The sequence below is a fragment of the Petaurus breviceps genome, unplaced genomic scaffold (assembly GCF_028583685.1).
Source record: "Petaurus breviceps papuanus isolate PSGF00001 unplaced genomic scaffold, PetGlider_PUasm1.0 91023, whole genome shotgun sequence".
Classification (NCBI taxonomy): Eukaryota; Metazoa; Chordata; class Mammalia; order Diprotodontia; family Petauridae; genus Petaurus; species Petaurus breviceps.
Genome location: NW_027187398.1, coordinates 8283755 through 8304441, shown reverse-complemented (window position 1 = coordinate 8304441; position 20687 = coordinate 8283755). Strand labels below are relative to the sequence as shown.

General features: G+C 45.4%; 2 protein-coding genes across 3 annotated transcripts in view; both read left to right on the top strand.

Annotated features, from left to right (window-relative positions):
- Positions 1 to 20408, top strand: part of PKLR (pyruvate kinase L/R) — a 31724-nt gene extending 11316 nt beyond the window's left edge. Inside the window, exons 2-12 of one of the 2 annotated variants that reach the window (XM_069078096.1) lie at positions 6545 to 6673; positions 7888 to 8070; positions 15134 to 15225; positions 15388 to 15519; positions 16006 to 16192; positions 16451 to 16721; positions 16913 to 17063; positions 17325 to 17477; positions 17580 to 17746; positions 18152 to 18333; positions 19300 to 20408. In XM_069078096.1, coding sequence (XP_068934197.1) covers positions 6545 to 6673; positions 7888 to 8070; positions 15134 to 15225; positions 15388 to 15519; positions 16006 to 16192; positions 16451 to 16721; positions 16913 to 17063; positions 17325 to 17477; positions 17580 to 17746; positions 18152 to 18333; positions 19300 to 19406 — 1754 coding nt within the window. In that variant the 3' untranslated portion in view covers positions 19407 to 20408. Of the gene's footprint in view, positions 1 to 6544; positions 6674 to 7383; positions 7479 to 7887; positions 8071 to 15133; positions 15226 to 15387; positions 15520 to 16005; positions 16193 to 16450; positions 16722 to 16912; positions 17064 to 17324; positions 17478 to 17579; positions 17747 to 18151; positions 18334 to 19299 lie in introns of those variants that run through there. The other variant, XM_069078097.1, reaches the window with a different exon arrangement.
- The window catches only part of LOC138153643 (dual specificity protein kinase CLK2), a 106253-nt gene that overhangs the window by 54722 nt on the left and 30844 nt on the right, over positions 1 to 20687 (top strand). The window lies entirely within an intron of this gene.

Sequence of the window (20687 nt, the reverse complement as noted above, 5' to 3'; positions counted from 1 at the left end):
TGGATAGGACTCCTAGAGCATGGTAGAGATGAGGAATGTGAAATAAAGGAGTGACTTTAGATGGAGGGGACAGCCTGAGCCAAGATGGAAGCTTCAGAGATCTGTCAGTTCCGTAAGAGTGGTTTGGAGCTACAAGACCAAAATCTGAGATACTGCAACCTGGTCAGATTAAGGGAGTGAGCAGGCAAGGAGAGAGATGTCAACACTATTCTTCAGTGAGGTCTTCAATTCCACACTCATAGTGGGAGTTTACCCATCAATGTTGCACTTTTTTTTAGGGGAAACTGCTTCTCCATTCTAGGGAAGGAGAGTGGAAATGACATTCACATGAAGGTGGGCTATAAGTTTTTCCTTGCTAAAGGAGGTAGTAGAGTGGTCTTTATTCTTTAAATGGATTTTAATAAGCCTATTCGATATACCATGCTTCCAAGGGCAATTGAACATGTGTAAGGAAGAACTAGAGATTATTCTAATTGTGGGGTGGCTAGGTGGAGCAGTGAGTAGAGCTCTGGCCCTGGAGTCAGGAGGACCTGAGTTCAAATCTAGCCTCAGACACTGAACACTTACTAGCCATGTGACCTTGGGCAAGTCATTTAACCCCAATTGCCCTGTCTTCCCCCCTCCAAAAAGAAAAAAAAAAGAGAGAGAGAGAGATTAGTCAAATTCAGATACTCCTATTGGGTGAACTTGGTGTAGGGACTTAAGCCAAAGATTATTATAACCAAGAAATCTTTATTATAACCAAGAAGTCTTCAGTTTTGAACCTGATCTATATGACAGAATCGCAGAGTTGTAAAATGGTCATCTAGACCAACCCATACCTGAAAAAAAAATTCCTACCACAACACACCCAGTAAGTGGTAATCCAGCCTCTACATGAAGACCTCCAATCAGGGGAAAGCAGTGACCCAAAAGCCATTGGTTATATTTTCAGTGTGATCACTTATACCTCAGAAATCAGCAAAGGGCTACAAATCAGGGCTTGATTTATTGTTCTGTTGATATGGGGAAATGTTAATAATATAAATTAAACTTTAAAATGTATCTTATGTACAATTTTGTGATTAGGATTGTAATTTGATACTCTGACAATTCAAAAAAAATTTTTTTTCTAGACTGAGTCTCCATATAGAATTCTCCCAGGTTGGAAGTGCAGCAGCCATTCTTGGGTCTGATGCCAATACTGATCATCTTAGAAGCTTTAACTTGCTTCACTTTTTTTTTTCATCTTTTGGAAGAGGGGAAAGGTTGGGCAATCAGGGATTCAGTGACTTGCTCGAGGTCACATGGCTAATAAGTGTTAAGTATCTGAGGCTGGATTTGAACTCAGGTCCTCCTGACTCCAGGGCCGGTGCTCTATTCACTGTGCCACCTACCTACCCCTATATAGCATTTTATAGAGCTTTACAAATGACATATCATTTAATCCTCACAATTTTCCTGCAAAGGAGGTGTTATTATTATCCTCATTTCACAGATAAGGAAATTGAGACTGAGAGAGGCTAAGGTACTTGCCCAGCATCACAGAGCTAGTAAGTGTCTGAGGCAGGATTTGAACTTGGTTCTCCTTGACTCCATGCCCAAGACTTTATTTACTGCAGATGCCTGGAAACCACCCAGGTCCCATTGTTGAGATTTAAGGTTTAGGGACCCTCGAGACCCCAAAATACTAACACGCCAGGTCCTGCCGAATGAATTCAACTCAAGCCTTCTCTCAGCCAAAGAAAAGCAAAGTTTATTAAAGATTCGCTTTAATGGGTAGACTCTTTTTTGGGGGAGAGGGCAATTGGGGTTAAGTGACTTGCCCAAGGTCACACAGCTAGTTTTGTGTTGTATCCGAGGTCAGATTTGAACTCAGGTCCTCCTGACTACAGGGCCTGTGCTCTATTCACTGTGCCACCTAGGCACCCCTAATGGGTAGAGTCTTAAGGAGCCTAGGCATCTGTGACACCTGTATTGGAAAAGCAGGCCAGAATGAATCCGTGCTAGATAATTCTCTTCCCCTCATGGAGGCAAGATGGAGCTTACAGACAGAAAGATTGTGGGAAGGTTCTAGGGTTGGTCTAGAGGAAAAGTTTGGGGGAGGTCTTGAGGAGGAGTCAAAAGAGGTCAGACTGGAGAAATGAGAAATTAAGGGTGGGAAGTAGCTAGATGACAATGGAGAGCTAAGAGTAAGAGATTTGGGCCAGCTATAATGAAAGGCTTATGGCCTCAGGCAAATGCCTCATCTAGTGAGAAGATTCAATCTGAGTTCAAGGGGTGCAGAGCCTGTACCCCATCACCGTGACTACAAATCCAAAACTCTTTACATGAGTATCTCTCACAGGTCATAGATCAGAGAAGGTCAGATACTGAAGAGAAGCTAGAGATCATCTAATCCAATTCCCCCCTCCCATTTTACAGATGAGGAAACTGAGGCTTACCTAACTACTAAGCAGATCAATCATGGCCAAATTCCTGGCTCCGTGGGGCACTCTCTCATCTTACCTAGCACAACTCCCATGTTTACCAGTTTCCAAGGGAAGGGAGCCTCATCTTCTCTTGGTTATTATAGCAATCAGAAACCCTTAAAGTTTACCTATAATTTCTGGCTGCAACAGCTTGAGTCCACTTCTCTTGATCTATCCTCTATATAGATGGAGCCTAGAAGCCCTCTCTCCTTGACCCAGACAGCTCACCTCTTCAAGAAAGTCCTTTCTGCTACATAACCTCTATTCCTTTTACTGCGATATGTGCTCCTCTCCAACCATCTCCTTCACAACTTCCTCTACCACTGCCCCTCCCCAATCACTCCCCAGTATCCTAAAGGAATCTGCACCTTGGAGTTTACCCTCCAGATAAGTGACAGCCTCTCCTTCACTGCTACCTCCTTCTAAACTTCCTCATAACTGAAAGCATAGTCCCTGCCCTGCCTGATTCTGCTCTAGAACCATGAACTATAAACCAATAAGTTCAGCTATTGTTCCTGGAATATACACCTATCATTTCAGTAACTTTTGGACCAGAGCCCCCTCCCTGGCCACCATTTCCCCCTCTGTGTGTAGTCTCTCCCATTAGAATGTAAATTTCTTGTGGACAAGGATTGCCTTTGCTATTATATTTGTAGCCCCAGTGCTTGACACATAGTAATTCATTCATTCTCATTCAGCTTTCACTGAGATAGAGTTGAGGTATATCTGGATACCTATCAGATCCTCAGAATTCAGAATACTCTCTCAACTAGTTTCTTTTCCCCTGGGCTACAGCCCCACAAATATCATAGTTCTGCCTTGCTCAAAGTCATACAGTAGAATTGGCTGAAGAGTTGAGATTTGGATTCAGGTCTTTTGACACTCAGTCCAGTGCCCAGTCTTAAAGAAGCTGGAGGGGAGGGAGGGGGAATCTTGAATTCATTCTGATTAGATCCATTACAAGTTTGTGTGTCATAATCTCAATTCTTTTATACCTCTCTAATCAATTCACTAGGGGCGATTAGATGACTCAGTGATGGGAGCACTGGGCCTGGAGTCAGGAACATCTGACTTCAAATCCGGCCTCAGACCCTTAATAGCTTAATAGCCATGTGACCCTGAGCAAATCACTTAACTTCTGTTTCCACAGAAGGAGAAGGAAATGGCAAACCACTCCAGTATCTTTGCCAAGAAAACCCCATATGGGGTCACAAGACTGAACAACAACAATTCACTATGCCATTCACTACATCTGCTTTTCAAGACCTTTTCCTTCCTCCTCAAACACCTCACACCTTTCCCCTCCATCCTCCCCTCTTAACTGAGGATCTTGCCTCATATTTCACTGACAGAAATGAGGCCTATTCGCTGTTTCTCATCTCAGATGCCTTTTTTTACTATCTACTCTCTCACTCCTGTTTCACATGAAGGAATGAATCTTCTCTTGCTAAGGCAAAGCCCTCTACAGGAACAAGTGACCCCATCCCATCCCATCTTCCCCAGCAGATTTCCTCTTCTATCATGCCCACTCTTTCACTGATTTTCAATTGCTTCCTGGCTGTTTCCTTACTGCCTACAAATAGGCCTATGTCTTCCCTATACTCAAAAACCCCTCACTTGATCCATTCATCTTCACTAACTATCCTCATATGTCTCCTCCTTTTGGGGGAATTAATCCCTTTTGAAGGCCATCTACAATCTGTGCCTTCACTTCCTTTCCTCTCATTCTCTTCTTAACTCTTTGCAATCTGGCTTCCAAACTTACTATTCAACTAAACAGATCTCTCCAAAGTTTTTAATGATTCCTCAGATCTTGTCTTTCTTGACCTCTCTATAGCCTTTGATACTGTTGATCACTCTCTTCTTTCTAGGTCCTCGAGACACTATTGCCTTCTGGTTCTCCTCCTACCTATATGACCAGTCCTTCTCAGTCTCCTTTGCTGGAAGACATGCCACTGATCATGGGTGTCCCCCAGGCTTCTGTCCTGAGCCCTCTTCTTCCCCTATACTACTTCATTCAGGTGATCTCAACAGCCCAAATGGATTCAATGATCATCTCTATGCTAATGATTCTCATGTCAACTTATCTAGTACTACTCTCTCTCCTGATCTCCTTCCTGACCTCTCTGCTGACCTCCTGGAATCTCTGACTGCCTATTGAACATCCGCCATGCCAACTGGATGTATGGTAGACATCTTAAACTCCACACATCCAAAACTGAACTCATCTTTTCCCCCAAATCTTTCCTTCTTCCTAACTTCCCTATTACTGTCAAGGAGACCACCATCTTCCCAGTTATACAGACTCAAAACATAGGGGTCATTCTGGATTCTTTTCTCATTTTCATATTTAACCAGCGGTCAAGTGTTGTCCATTCTAACTTCCTCTCATGAATGCCCCCTTCTTTCCTCTGATACTGTTACCACCCTGATGCTGGCCCTAATTACCTCAAACCTGTATTATTTCATCAGCTTGCTGGTTGGTCCACCTGCCTCAAGTCTCTCCCCATCCCATGCCATCCTCCACTTAGCTGTCACACTAGTCTTCCCAAAGCACAGCTCTGACACACCACGTCAACCCTCTACTTGACAAACTAAACCCTATCACCTCCAGGATCAAATCTGTTGTTCAGTCATTTCAATAGTGTCTGACTCTTTATGATCCCGTTTAGGGTTTTCTTGGCGGAGATGCTGGGGCGGTTTTCCATTTTCTTCTCCAGCTCATTTTACAGATGAGGAAACTGAGGCAAACAGGGTTATTCTACTTTCTCAAGGTCTCACAGCTAATAAGTGTCTGAGACCAGATTTGAACTCAGGTCTTCCTGACTACAGGTCCAGTGCTTTATTCATTGTGCCACCTAGTTATTTGGTATTTAAAGACCTTTACAATGTGATATCTCTTCCCTTTACCCCCACCTTTCCAGTCTTCTTACCCTCTATATATAACCCCTCACTCAACATACTCTGTAATCCAGGGACATTGGTCTCTGTGCTTTTCTTTCTTTAAAAAAAAATTTTTTTTTTGCTTTTTGGAGGGCAATTAGGGTTAAGTGACTTGCCCAAGGTCACACGGCTAGTTTTTTTGTGGGTGTACGTGTTAAGTGTCTGAGGCCAGATACGAACTCAGGTCCTCCCGACCCCAGGGCAGGTGCTCTATTCACTGAGCCACCTAGCCGCCCTGCCCCTTGCTTTTCTCCCATCTCCATCTCCCAGCTGGGCATTTTCACTGGGTGCCATGCATGCAGAGCTTCCTCCCTCTTCATCTCAACCTCCTAGTTCCTCTGGCTTCTGTCATGTCCCATCCATCTCCTGCAGAATTTCCCAATCCTCCTTAATCTTAACACCTTTCCTTAGAGACCCCCCAATCCGTCCTGTATGTAACTGGTCTGTACGTAGCTGCTTGTATGTTGTCTCCCCCGTTACAATCACTGAGAACAATCTTTGCCTTTCTTTGTATCTGAAGCACTGAGCACAGCATTTGGCAAATAGTAGGCAATTAATAAATGCTTTCTGACTGACTGAATATCTGAATAATTATAATAGCTGACGTACTTTCAAGTAGCATTTCACATACATTATGTCATTTGATCATCGCAACAACTGTGAGGTAAATACTACATTATTATCCCTCCTTTACAGGCTCATAAAGTAAGGTGACTTGCCCATTGTTATACATCTTGGAAGTGTCAGAGGCAAAGTTTGAAACTTAGTTCTCTCCTAGATCCAAGTCCAGTAGTCTTCTCTCCCTCCCCCCAGGCAATCAGGGTTAAGTGACTTGCCCAGGGTCACACAGCTAATAAGTGTCAAGCGTCTGAGGTCACATTTGAACTCAGGTCCTCTTGACTCCAGGGCTGGTGCTTTTTCTGATGCACCAGCTAGCTGCCCCTCAGTATTCTTTCCATTACACTAAACTGCCAGAGAGACAAGGGTGGGGAACCAGTCAAAGAAAGAGGCTAGAGGTAAGGAGTCGGGGGACCTTCCGACAGGAGGATGGGGGAGGGTCAGTTGGGTGTGCCACTTTTCTTCTCTCTGGCTCCCTCAGATAAGAGGGGCAGGCACACTCCCCTGTATTTCTTTCTTCTCCCATGTTCCAGGCAGCTTGAGAGACTCACCATTTGCAGCCATGTCGTCAGAGGAAGAGCTTGTCTCTGGAATACTTCGGCCATGGACCTCTAAGCACCAACGGGACCTGATGACTTCCTTCCTCTTAGGGGCCCCTGGAGGTAAGGATGGGAAACAAAGCCTCACTGGACATTGTTCAAGTGAAATGAATCGGATAAAGGAGGAAACCAGCAAGGAGGAGAAAGTGAGCCAAGTAAAGTTTATCTTGTCAACCTGAAAAGGATCTGTGCACCTTTGCATAATAATTTTCATCTGTATAACACCGGGCTTTTAGAAAGTACTTTATACATTTTGCTTCAGTGGATATGAACCCTAAGAAGCAGGAAGGCACTATTATTATCATTCTGTCTACAGATGAGGGAACTGAAGGTGAAAAGAAGCAACTTTGTGCTTCTCTAGGAAGAACATTGTATTTTGAGTAAACAGATCTGAGTTTGAATCTACTTAGTTTTCCTGTGACCTTGATCTTTCTGGACCTGTTTCTTTATCTATAAAATGAAGGAGTTGGTCTAAATGAAATCTAAGGATTCTTCCCATTCTAATATTCTATGATCTTATCAGTATGTGAAGTGACTTGGACCCAGGCTTTCTGGTGCACAATGCACTGTACCTTGTTTACATTCATTCATTAATTGCCTAAAAGTAGATTATTCTCAGTCTTAAGGACTCCCCTTGAAATGTCCTCCCTTCCTCCCAAGGCCTATGAGGAATCTACCACCACGGGAAGCTCCCGTGGCTGCTGGACTCTGCCCTCTGTCACAAAAAGCTCAGCGCATTGTGGGGCAGTGAGGACAAAGAGTCTGGTGACACTTTAACCAGCCACTCACAGCCTTGCCCAGATCAGAGCAACACAGGGGTGACTGGCAGCAGACACACAGACATTGAACATGTCTAACAGCATGGAGGGTAGGCTCCGGCTGAGGAGTGGGGGCTTTGGAGGAAGAGGAGGAGAGGGCCCCAAGGACTGATTCCTAGGATGGGAAACCTTAGTGACTAAGGGAGCTGGGAGGAAAGAAGGAAGATAAGTGAGGGGGAGCATGATAGACTGAGAAGCAAGGAGACTGTGGCAGGTGGCAGACAAGAGGATGGGGATTTATACAGGCAAACTTCCTTCGGGGATCTAGTTCTAGACTCTAGAGTATGGGAACGAGGGGGCTGAAAATGGAAAAGGGCTAAGATTGGTAGAGGAGTAGAGAGACGGGGGATTTGAGCTGTGAGAAATCTAGGAATGAAAGAAGGGAAATTAGGGAGAGGGTTGAGCTCTAGGCTATCTGTCAGTGTCCATTGTAATCATGCTATGCTTCTCTCCTGCCAGGGCCAGCCGGGTACCTTCGGAGGGCCAGTGTAGCCCATTTGACCCAGGAGTTAGGTGCTGCCTTCTTCCAGAAGCAACAGCTCCCAGCAGCTATGGCAGATACCTTTCTGGAGCATCTCTGCCTACTGGACATTGACTCAGAACCAGTGGCTGCCCGAAGCACCAGCATCATAGCCACCATAGGTAACTAATAATGGCAGGCAATCAATAAACATTTATTAAGTGTGGACCCTGTACCAGACACTGTGCTAAGTGCTGGGGATTTTTTAAAAAGAGACAAAAGGCATTCTCTGCCCTCAACTAATGCAATAGCTCTCAACCTAATGCAATGCTCACCCCTTACAGTGACAGGGAGTCTGAGAAACAGAGCACTTTTGTGCACAATTCTCATATGATAGCATCTTTGTCAGTAGGGGTGGTAGGAAGGAGCAACTATTTCCACTTGACTAAAAACCGAGGTACAGAAAAATCAATGGATTTCTTAAAAGTCTCACTATAAGTTAACAGCAAAGGTAGACCTAGAACCCATGTCTCCAGTGTTCTTTTTTTGTTTGTTTGTTTGTTTTTTGGAGGGGGGGAAGGCAAGGCAATTGGGGTCAAATGACTTACCCAAGGTCACACAGCTAGTAAGTGTGTCAAGTGTCTGAAGCCAAATTTGAACTCAGGTCTTCCTGACTCCAGGGTTGGTGTTCTATTCACTGCGCCATCTAGCTGCCCTATCTAGTGTTCTTTCCATTTTTCCCAAATACCTCCCATTCCAACTCTATTGTACTATACCCTAATGTTCTAATTTTTTCTCCTTCCCAACCTCAAATCCTATATGGCTATCACTTGCACTATCCACATCATTGCCAGCATCATCCTCCTCATCCTCCACATTGGCATCACTTTACCTGGGGAGGATCGCCTCCCCAACCCTAAGAACATCCACTCCTGCTCCACCTTTTCCAACATTATGCCTACCAACATCATTCTCTGGCTCCAGGGATAATCAAATCTCACATCCTGTGACTCTGCTCCCTTTCCAGAGATTTTCTTTTGCCTTATAGGGGAGGACTGAAGTGGTAGAATGTGTGATGTCTGAGAGGCTAGAGTGAAACTTTTTAGTTGTGAAGGGGTATCTCTGAATGGGTGAAGGAAGCGTCTTTGTGCAACAGAGACCCCTCTGACCTGGTTGGGGAGGGGGCAGGTTTCTTTGAGTAAGAAAAGGAGGGATTGTATTTATGTAATAGAAGAGGAAGTCTTTGAGCAGGAGAATCAGTCAGAGTAGGTCAACAAGCGTTTAATAAGTGCCTACTAAGTGTCAGGCCATGTGCTAAATTCTGAGAATACAAAAAAAAAAAAAGTAAAAACTATTTCCTACTCTCTAGGAGCTTATTCTAATGGAGGAGATAATATGCAAGCCACTGTGTACATACAAAATGTGGCCGGAGGTAAACTGGAGTTAATCTCAGATGGAAGACATCAGCATTAAAAGGGACCAGGAGAGGCTTAATGCAGAAAATGGCATTTTACCTGAGACTTGAAGGAAATCCAGAAAGCCAGGAGACAAGAGAAGAGGAAGGAGAACATTCTAGGCATGGGGGACAGTCAGTGAAAATGTATGGAGTCTGGAAATGAAGATTTGTGTATGAAAAACATCAGATAAGCCAGTGTAACTGGATTGTATATTACATGGTGGGGAGTAAAGTGTAAGAAGACCAGGAAGGGAGAAAGGGGGGAAGACTTTAAAGGCTCAAGAGAGCATTTTATATTTGCTCTTGGAGGCAATAGGGAAGAAATAAAGTTTAATGAGTTGGGGTGGGGCAGGTAATGACTTGGTCAGGGCTGTACTTTAGGAAGATCGAATTTTTTTTTAGAGGCAGCCAAGGTTAAGTGACTTGCCCAGGGTCACACAAGTGTCTAAAGGTCTGATTTCAACTCCAGTCTTCCTGACTCCAGAGCTGGTGCTCTATCCACTGTACCACCTAGCTGCCCTAGGAAGATCAATGCAACAATTGAGTAGCGTATGGTCTGGAGAAGGAAAAAAAAAAAGATAAGGTAGAGAAACTAATCACACTGTCAATAAACAAGCATTATATATTATATAAATATTATAATGTATCTTAATATTACATATTATTATAATCACTTACTATGTGTCAGGCACTGTGCTAAGTGCTGTGGTTACAATAAAAGATGAAAACAAACAAAAAAGCCCAGTACCTACTCTCAAAGAGTTCATCTAATGGGGAAGACAAAATGCAATCCACTACATACAAACAAGATATATACAGGCTAAACTGGAGATAATCAATAGAGGGAATACACTAGTATTAAGGGGGATGGGGAAGACTCCTTGTAGAAGGTTGGATTTTAGAATGCGAATTGAAGAATTCCAGGGAGGTCAGGATGGAGATGAGGGAAAGAATTCCAGACAGTGAAGATAACCTGGAATTGGGTGATGGAGTGTCTTGTTCAAAAAACAGACAGGAAGCCAGAGTCACTATATTGAAGAGTACTCAGATTGGGGAAGGGGGGAAAGGGAAGAAGGAGGAAGAAAGTATAAGAAGTATAGAAAGGTAAGAGAATGCAAGGTGATGAAGGACTTTAAAAGCCAAAGAGAAGATTTTATATTTAATCCTGGAGATAATAGGGGAGAAAAGGAGATGATATGGTCATGATGGGGTGCTTGGGATATATGTATGTAATATCAGTTTGTAACATCAGTTTGTAAAATCAATTTGTAAAATCAGTTTGTAAAATCACATTTCCCCCCCTCCCAACCTCAGAGCATTAACTCTGTCCCTTCCTGCTAGCACTCTGCCTAGCAATAATTGACGAACTGTTTATATCCCCTTAGTATAGTGGCCAGCTACACCTATGAATCTTTCAGTGTACTATCTGTAAGTTAACTCCTCAGCCAATTATACACATACTGAGTCTCCTTTAGTCTTGGTTCCCAACATCCATCTTGTCAAACATGACACTGATGGGTGGCAAACTAGGCACTTCTCAGTCAGCCCTGACCGCTAGCTGACTTAGTGATGTTTCGAGCCTAAAACTACACCTCCAGGTAGCCCCACCTTGGGCTATTTCCCAGTGAATTATGGGCAACACTCCTGCGAAGTTGATAATAAAAGTGCATGTTCCTTTAAGCACTGACCACCCCTTAATTCCTCCCTAATTCCACCCTTACCCACCTAGTTAGCATAGTTGACATCTGATTTACTGTCTTGACTCCTTAAAAACTATACCTATGACTTCTTTAAGTTTGCAGGTTTCCTAAGAACTCTTGCCCACTGTAAAGCATAACAATAAACTTTTACAATCCTGACTCCAAAGATTGCTTGGGTCCTAGTGAATTCCTTCCAGACTGCCCACTCAGGGACTCTGGTCTTTGGAGTCCCTGAAACACCTATCACCCCCTCATCAGTCAAACCTGCACTTTTCTTTCTGTGGATGGAGTAGGGTTGGTAGAGACTTAAGGTAGGGAGGTCAATCAGAAGGATATTTCAAAAGTCCAGGTGTGGGGTGAGAATGGTGGCAGTGTCAGGGGCATGTAGAAGAGATGTTATAAATATGGAATCAATTCAACTTGGCAACAGATTGAATGTAGGATTGAGGGTGAGGGATAAAGGATGACCCTTAGGTTATGATCCTGTGTGACTGGGAGGATGGTGATGCCTAGTAATAGGGATATTAAAAAGAGAGAAAGGCTGAGGCAGCTAGGTGGTGCAGTGAATAGAGCACTGGCTCTGGAGTCAGGAGGACCTGAGTTCAAATCCGACCTCAGATGAAACATGCAAAAAAAAACTAGCCATGTGACCTTGGGCAAGTCACTTAACCCCAATTGCCCTCCAAAAAGCAAAAAAAAAAAAAAAGGGAGAAAGATAGTTCCATTTTGTACATGCTAGGTGTAATATCTATGGGGTGTGACTTTGAGATGTTCAATAGGCAGCTGCGGATGTAAGACTGGAGGTCAGAAGAGAAATTAGGTCTAGATATGTAAATCTGGGAATTATCAGCATAGCAATAATTCCATGGATGCTGATGAGATCAATCACCAAGTAAAATAGAATAAAGGGAGAAAAAGGGGCCTGGGATAAAGCCTTGGAAGGCACCTACAATTTAATGTGACCTTCACCCAAGGTGTACCCTGGATGAAGATCTGGCAAGAGAGACTGAGAAAGAATAGTCAGACAAATAGGATCAGGAGAGTGTCACAAAGCTTAGAGAAAAGCAGAGAGTCCAGGACAGAAAATCACAGAACTGGAAGGGACCTCAGAGGCCATCTAGTTTCATATGTCCCTGAAAAAAACCTACTAAAACATGACAGTATTTGCTTAAATATCCCTAATGAAGGGGAAATCATTACCTCCCAAGGCAGCCAGTTTCACTTTTGGATAACCACAGTGAGAAGCGTTTCAACTCTCTCTCCCAGTTTTACCCTTTCTGAACAAACTGAACAAATCTAATCTATCTTCAACCTGTTACCCTTCATCAACTTAAAGACAGCTTTCATGTTCCCCACTCCACTAACCTTCATTTTCTTCCACCAATCCTCATGTCAATGGAAGGGAAAGCAGCTAGGTGGTAGAGTGGATAGAACACTGGGCCCAGAGTCAAGAAGACAAGTTCAAATTCTGCCTCAGACACTTGCTAGCAGCGTGATCCTTGGACAAGTCAATTCTGTTTGCCTTGGTTTCTTCATCTCTAAATGGGGATAATAATAGCACTATCTCACAGAGCTGTTGTGAGGATCAAATGAGATAACATTTGTAAAGTGCTTAGCCCATAGTTAGTACTATGGCACAAAGTAGGTACTATATAGTAGGTACTATGCCACTACTTGGCACATAGTAGGTACTATTTAAATGGTAGCCATTATTATTGTTATTGTATCCTTAATATTAAGACCTTTCAACATTCTGCTCACACTCCTCTGGATGTTCTCCTGCTGATCAATGCCCTTCCTAAAATGTGGTGCCCAGAACCAGAGTCAGCATTCCAGATTTGGCCTGACCAGGATGAAGCAGAGTAGGGCTACCACCTTCCTCCTTCTGGACCCTGTGCTTCTATTCTTGTTAATCAGTTGACTAACCAGCATCCTTAAATTTTGCCAGGAAAAAGGTCAGGCTCATTTGCCTAGAAATTTCAGGTTCCATTCTCTTAAAAAAAACAAAACAAGTTGCTTGTCTTTTTACATTTATAACATCTCTCCTACATGCCCCTGCTTCATTCTGACACTGTGTACTGTAATTGCCAAGGAAAGGCAACTTCCCAAGGTTCAAAATACCAGCATAGGTGCTCTCCATTTTATTCAGTGACAAACCAAGAACAGAGAAGGTCAAAACATGACATCATTCCAAATACAGCATTTACTAAGGGTGATTAAATAATCTCCAAGGACTATCCCACCCCAGGACCTTCCAATCATTCAATCAATTACAAAGTCCCTGTTCTAAATACTTCTCCACCCCTAGGCTATACCTTCATTTGGTCCACCACAAAGTCCCTCTTCTCAAATGGAGATTAATTTCCAAACATAAGGTCAAAAGTTCCCCACCCCTGGATCACAACTGAATCTACCCCAGAGTTACATCAAGTTTAAACACAGCACTTAATACCCAAATGGAGGTCTTTTCTTCATCTTGACACGAGGCAAGTTCTCAGCAATCTTAGTTCCTGGGGAGACAAGGCTTAGCAAAGCCATAAGATACATTGCCAGTCCCTTCATGAATTCATCCTGTCTGTAGAACAGTCCTAGAACCCCTGAAAACATTAGCAAAACCCTCTCCCAGGATTTCTGTAAACATACAACAAGAAAATCCTTCTTCAGGGCTTCTGAACCAACAGAAAGGTTCCCAGACCCCTGCAACAACAGCACTGTCCTTCACCAGTGGACAGTATTTATTCTGTCTGCAGGACAGTCTCCAGACCCCTGCAACAACAGCACTGTCCTTCACCAGTGGACAGTATTCACTCTCTGTCTGCAGGACAGTCTCAGGGCTTCTTAACCAAAAGCCAGGTTCCAGGACTTCTTCAACAACAGGACTGTCTTTCACCAGTGGACAAATCTGGCAAAAGAACATCAAAACAGACAGACAAAGTACCAGCAAAACAGCCATGTCTCCTCAATCCTTGGCAGCTCAGGGGGCAGGTCTCAAAAGTCCAGGGCAATTCAAAGTGGCTGGCAGTAATTCTCTCGGTCTCTCTCTGCCTCCACAAGGTGCTGCTTCCAAAAAAGTTTCTTCTGCCTCTCTCTTGTCTCTTCAAATCTATGTTACCTGCTCCTCCCAGTTCAAGACTTTCTTTTTACATCAACAAGTCCATCCCACAGGTGGAATTAACAAGCTCTGGGTTTTAACACAATCAATTTGAAAACCAAGCCAATACAGGGGAATCTTTAATTGCCATTACTATCACACACTGCCACCACTCTAGTAACAGTTCCTCATCTCCCCACATCTGGACTATTGAAATATCCTTCTGGTTGATCTCCCTGACTTAAGTCCCTCCCCACTCTACTCCTGCCATATCTCTCTTTTTCCATCTCTTCCAAACATCGCTGACAGTAAATGTCGTTGCAATCATGTGCTCTAAATTACTAGGAATTAGTTCATCTGGGCCTGCTGATTCAAATTCACCTAGAACAGCTAGGAAGTCTCTATCTCCCTCCTTATCTGGGAAAGTAGAGGATGTCTCGAGCAGAAAGGGGCATCTTTTAATCAGAGGAGAGTTTCTCTGAACAGGGTCTCTCTGAAGGGGTTATTGTGTTGTTCAGTAGTGTTCAACTCTTCATAACCCCATTTGGGGTTTTCTTGGCAAAGATACTAGAGCGGTTCGCAATTTCCTCTAGCTCATTTTACGGATGGGGAAAACAGGCAAACAGGGTGAAGTGACTTGCCCAGGGTCACACAGCTCATAACTGTCTGAGGAGAATTTGAACTTAGGTTCTCCTGACTCCAGGGCTGGTGCTCTATCCACTGACTGAGCCACCTAGCTATACTACACACACCCCTTCCCCGGCAGTGAGGATTGTCTGAAGGAAATCAAGATGGTTAGTCTGGAGAAGAGAAGGCTTAGTGGGGTGACGAATATGAAAGCTGTTCAGTAACAACGGGAGGGAGAGGCATAAGTGAATAGCCTAAGTAGATGGGGGCGAGAGGGCTGGATAACCACTTGGGGTTTTTCTCATCAGATATCAATTATACTTGAATTTCCTCGAGATTTTGTGAAATTTTTTTTTTGTTATTGTTCACAGGCCCCGCATCTCGCTCTGTGGATCGACTGAAGGAAATGATCAAAGCAGGAATGAATATTGCCAGGCTCAACTTTTCCCATGGCTCCCACGAGGTACAGTGAGCAATGGGAGGCGTTGCTGCAGGAGCTGGGGGGGGGGGCCGAGAGATTCTGCCCGGGGGCTTGGAGGCCCCGAGGCTGAAGAGGCTGAGGGTTGAGGAGAGGTTAGCCCGGGATCCCTGTCTTCATCCCTTCTTTCCCTGTCCCCCTCCCCAGTACCACGCGGAATCTATAGCCAATGTGAGAGAAGCCGTCGAGAGCTTCGCAGGCTCCTCTTTAAGCTACCGGCCCGTGGCCATAGCGCTGGACACCAAGGGGCCGGAGATCCGCACCGGGATCCTCCAGGGGGTGAGGACCCGGGCATCGGGAGAGCTGGGCTGTACCAGAGGGGCGAGGGCGATTGGAACAAAGAAAGGAAGGGCAGGGTAGAGAGTCAGCAGTGGGTAGTGCTAGAAAGGAGGGATTAAGGGTGGGTGTGGGCAGGGCCAAATCGATAAAGGATTGGACCAATTACTTGTAATGGGAGTGAGGTTGAATGAGGTTGGAGCAGTGACCCAGGCAGAGGACGCAGAATCTGGGATAGCTGCAACTACGTAGTGGGAAGAGCAGGGCAAAGAAGTGGGACATGGGGTGAATGGGTGCAGGGGGCATCATCGAGAAGGGATAGGGCTGGTAATCCTTAACAGGTTAAGTATAGAAAGAACTAGTCTCTAGTGACCTGTGCTACCGGAGGAAAGGGTCCATAAAGAAAGAAGGGTCCAGAGCAAGATTAAAGCTGGAGACCAAGACGCCACACATCCCAGCTCTGCTCTTACTTCTCATTCCTTCTCTTAGGGCCCAGAGTCAGAAGTGGAGATAGTGAAAGGTTCCCAGGTCCGGGTTACAGTAGACCCGGCTTTCCGGACTCGGGGGAATGCAAGCACTGTGTGGGTGGACTATCCCAACATAGTCCATGTAGTGCCAGAGGGGGCACGGATCTACATCGATGACGGTCTTATCTCCCTGGTTGTTAAGCAGAAGGGTGGGTTAACTCGAATTAGCCCCTAGCCCTAAATCCAATTCAGGCCACAGCCCTTTGTTCTTGGACTTGCCCTATGGATTTCCCGTCGCCCCATTCCAAGTGTCGCCCCGCCTCCCCGAGAACATGTCCCTCCCCCCAACCCTTTTACCCACCACCGCTGTAGTCTCAGGCCACACCCCTTACCTTAGGCCACACCCCTTAAAAACCATCAAATTGCACCAAATCATCTCTTTCTTATTGGTCTCTGGAATTCCACAGACCCAGAGGGGCTGGTGACTGAGGTTGAAAACGGCGGGATGCTGGGAAGCAGGAAGGGGGTGAACCTGCCTGGTGCTGAAGTGGACCTGCCAGGCTTGTCCGAGCAGGATGCTCTGGACCTGCGCTTTGGGGTGGAGCAAGGTGTGGATATCGTCTTCGCGTCCTTTATCCGAAAGGCCCAAGACGTGATTGCTGTACGGGAAGCCCTGGGGCCTCAGGGACGGAGCATCAAGATCATCAGCAAAATCGAGAACCATGAGGGTGTTGAGAAGTGAGGCTTCCAGCCCTTGACTTTCATTATCCCACTCCTTACCCCCACCTCCAGATCCCTGATTTCCCTCTAAGTGCCAATTGAATGGAAAGGAAATGTCCCCAACTCTCCTTTTCCTGACTCTGCTCTACTCTCCTTGACTTTACTCCATATCTCCTGGCCGTGCCCCCTCTTGGGCCCAAACTTCCCAGGTTTGATGAGATCCTGGAGGTGAGCGATGGCATCATGGTGGCACGGGGTGACCTGGGCATAGAGATCCCAGCAGAGAAGGTCTTCTTGGCACAGAAGATGATGATTGGACGCTGCAACTTGGCTGGCAAACCCGTTGTCTGTGCCACACAGGTCTGGGAGAGAGCAGGGGCACGTCATAGGTATTGTGGGCACCTCCCTGGGGAGGCGTGGGCACCAACCTCCCTATAGTATCCCTTGACTCTCCTGTTGTGACATGGGATTAGGGTAGAGATGACCTTAGCATATCACAACTACACTAAGACAGGGTCATGAGATGGGAGAACACCCCCTGAAATGGCAAGGAATGCCTGGGTTGAAGAGGGTGGGAGGGAAAGCATTGATCTTTGACTCTTATGGAAATGGTACTTCCAGATGCTGGAAAGCATGGTCACCAAGGCCCGGCCAACACGGGCAGAAACAAGTGATGTGGCCAATGCTGTATTGGATGGAGCTGACTGTATCATGTTATCTGGGGAGACAGCCAAGGGTAGTTACCCTGTTGAGGCTGTGAAGATGCAGCATGCGGTATGGGGCTGATGGGTAATATGGGGCATGTCTGGGATCCAGATATCCAGGGACATCCAAACCATATATCAAGGCCTGACCCTGACCCCCTGGTACTTTCAGATTGCTCGGGAAGCAGAGGCTGCAGTCTATCACCGGCAGTTGTTTGAAGAACTTCGACGAGCGGCTCCCCTAAGCCGTGACCCTACTGAGGTCACTGCCATTGGTGCTGTGGAGGCTTCATTCAAATGTTGTGCTGCTGCTATAGTTGTGCTAACAACATCTGGCCGGTAAGAGACCAGTAAGGCACCTGGGCAGAGGTGGGGTATAGCCATTAGGGACAGAGAGGCAGGCTGAACATCTAAGGACATGAAGAGCAGTGTAAGAGCACTGGAATTATTGGTTTGGAAAAGATATAGCCATCTAGGGGTTTAGAGAAGGTCCCAAGCATCTAATACCAATGTCTAGTATTTGTAAAGGGCTTTAGATTTTTCAAAGTATTTTCACATTCATTACCCTATTTGATCCTTATGGCACTAGTTGTGGGGTAGATAGAGCATTTTACAAATAAGAAAACTGAAACCTGAAGAGATCAGCACAGAGAAAGACGGTGGCAGAGTCTCGACTGGAAACCAGATCTCCTGACTGACAATCCGGTGCCTTTTCCACTGAGCTGCATACTCTGTCTCTCCCAGCTCAGCACAGCTATTGTCCCGATACCGTCCTCGAGCAGCTGTAATCGCTGTCACCCGTTCTGCTCAGACTGCCCGCCAGGCCCATTTGTGTCGTGGTGTTTTTCCTTTGCTCTACCGAGACCCCCCAGAGTCCGTCTGGACCGATGATGTTGACCGTCGCGTCCAGTTTGGCATTGAAAGTGGTGAGGCTTCCATGACTTTTCCCAAGTTTCTGCTTTCTTCACCCAAGACAACTAGTCTCTCTCCCCAGTGCCTTTTAGGCATCTGTTTCCATGGCAACTCTCTGATACCACCCCTCCACCTCCCCCAACTCCTCTCATTCTGAGACTCTATTAGGCCTCTTTTGTTTAGCAGAAGCCACCTAACCTAGTTGATGTGAAAGGATGTGACAAAGGGGCTGATTTATTTTCTTCTCTTGAATCTGGGGGAAGAGCTAGTACATAATGCCATCACCTTACATTGTTGGGGAGATTCTGTATTACTGTAGGGATGAAGCAGATGGAACTGCACGCTACTTTAGGGACCAATCATCAATAATTTTGCACTAGGGCAATTCAATTGAGGGGACAACTTAAGGCTATTGCTGAATAGGCAACTGCTATATACCAGACGTATAGCTATAACAGAAGTTATAAGACGTTAAGCATGCTTGCTTTTATACTGTAGGAGGCAAGCAAATGCTGTTAGAGTCCTCTAAATTTTATCCCCAAGGACAAAGCCCCATTCACCCCACTTTAGGTGTGGTTCCACTTAGGAAGGCAACAGTTGGGAGAAGCATCCTTTAGCTACTGGCCTAAAAAACACCTATGACAGCTCACATAGTATTAATGTCAGTTACCTCATTCAAGTCATCCCTACTTCCCACCCCCATCTTCTATCACCAAGGCAACACAGGTGGGATTGAGACAGGCTATTGAGGCAACAATGTTGCCTTCCAAACTTGTCATGCACACTGGCATCCTGTGAATCCCTGTAGTACTATAGGTCTCTGGGGATAATGGGGGGGTAGGGGTGGGAAGGTTGGGGAGTGGGTAGGGGAACATAGTATGATTGCTTCTGTTCTACATCCACTCAGGGACTGAGAATTAATTTTTATTAATAAGATTGTCCTAGGTATAATTTTACCCCCCTCCCTCTTCTCTACCCAGGGAAGCTCCGTGGTTTCCTCCGAGTCGGGGACCTTGTGATTGTGGTGACAGGCTGGCGACCTGGCTCGGGGTACACAAACATCATGAGGGTGCTGAGTGTATCCTGAGTCTCCATGTTCCCATATGCCATACACCTCTGCCTGAGCCCTCAGGACCATGTTCCAACATAGGTGATTTCCCCCACCCAGTATCACACCCCTTTACATAGACCCTCCCAGGCTCTAAGAGATAATTCCTCCACTTGTCACCCACATGCTAAAACTTTATCCCTTTGTAAACCTTCTCAGAGTCCACAGCCTCTTTCTAGTTCCTACGTCCTGTTCCTGTGGGCCCTCCTCAGTCACCGTATATGGAAGCTCCTGAAAGCTTGTGTTCAATAAAATATCCATCACCCTCAATCGTGCCTGAATGTGATTGCATCTAGTCCCCACCTGGCCCCTAAAATGCCCTAAGTCATTGGTCTCAGCTCTGCTGGTTAATTCCTTCTCCCAAAGTCCCTCAACCCCACTAGTAACGGGAATGAGAGATGATATAAAGGAGAGGGCATCATGTGTTCAGGGGATCCCCGAATTCCTTAACTAGACAAAGTGATGCCCCTTTCTCAGAAGTTTCAGATCGTTAAGTCATTATTTGCTGCCAATATTGAAAGCATAGATAGTCTTATAGAATCACAAGGTATAGACCTGGAAAGGGCCTTAAAACTGATCTAGTCCTGATTCTGAGGCTAAGAGAAAAGAGGTAGTTTGCCCAAGACAACCTAAGTAGTGAGTGGGAGAGTCAGGATTTGAAATTAGCTCCTCTGACCCCTGCTCTAGGATTATGTTTATGATCCCACAATGTCTCACTCCAGGCTAGAGGAGGAAATGATATTGGGTGGCACTGACAGCTGGGTACTCAGTCCCCAAAGTCATCACCAACTTTCTTGCTCATCTTGCCTGCTGCTCCCCAGACAGTGCCCACCCTATTATTATTTGCCTAGATGCCTTTTTCCCCAATCTGGTGTTCATATGCTTATCCTAAAGCCCACTGCTGCATTCCATGCACACCAGGAACATTTTTTCTTTTTTTTTTTTAATATATATTCAACTATCTGTAAACAAACATTAAAAAAACCCAGTAAAATAATTCCTCCACACATACATACACACACTAAGAATCCCAGAGCCCAGAGCTTGGCAGGGGAGCTGTATGCCAGGGTTCTGGCTCTTGTTCTTCCTATGCTAATGTTATGGAGGGGGAAGACAGGGACAGAGGGGAAGGTTGGGGGGCTTCCTGTATCCCTGAGAAGGCAGAGGTGCTGGCTGGTCTGCCCCACCCCTACCCTGTTCCCGTCTTTCCCCCACTCCGTGGCTTGGATTCTCACCCTTTCCCCACTCTCTCACAGCATA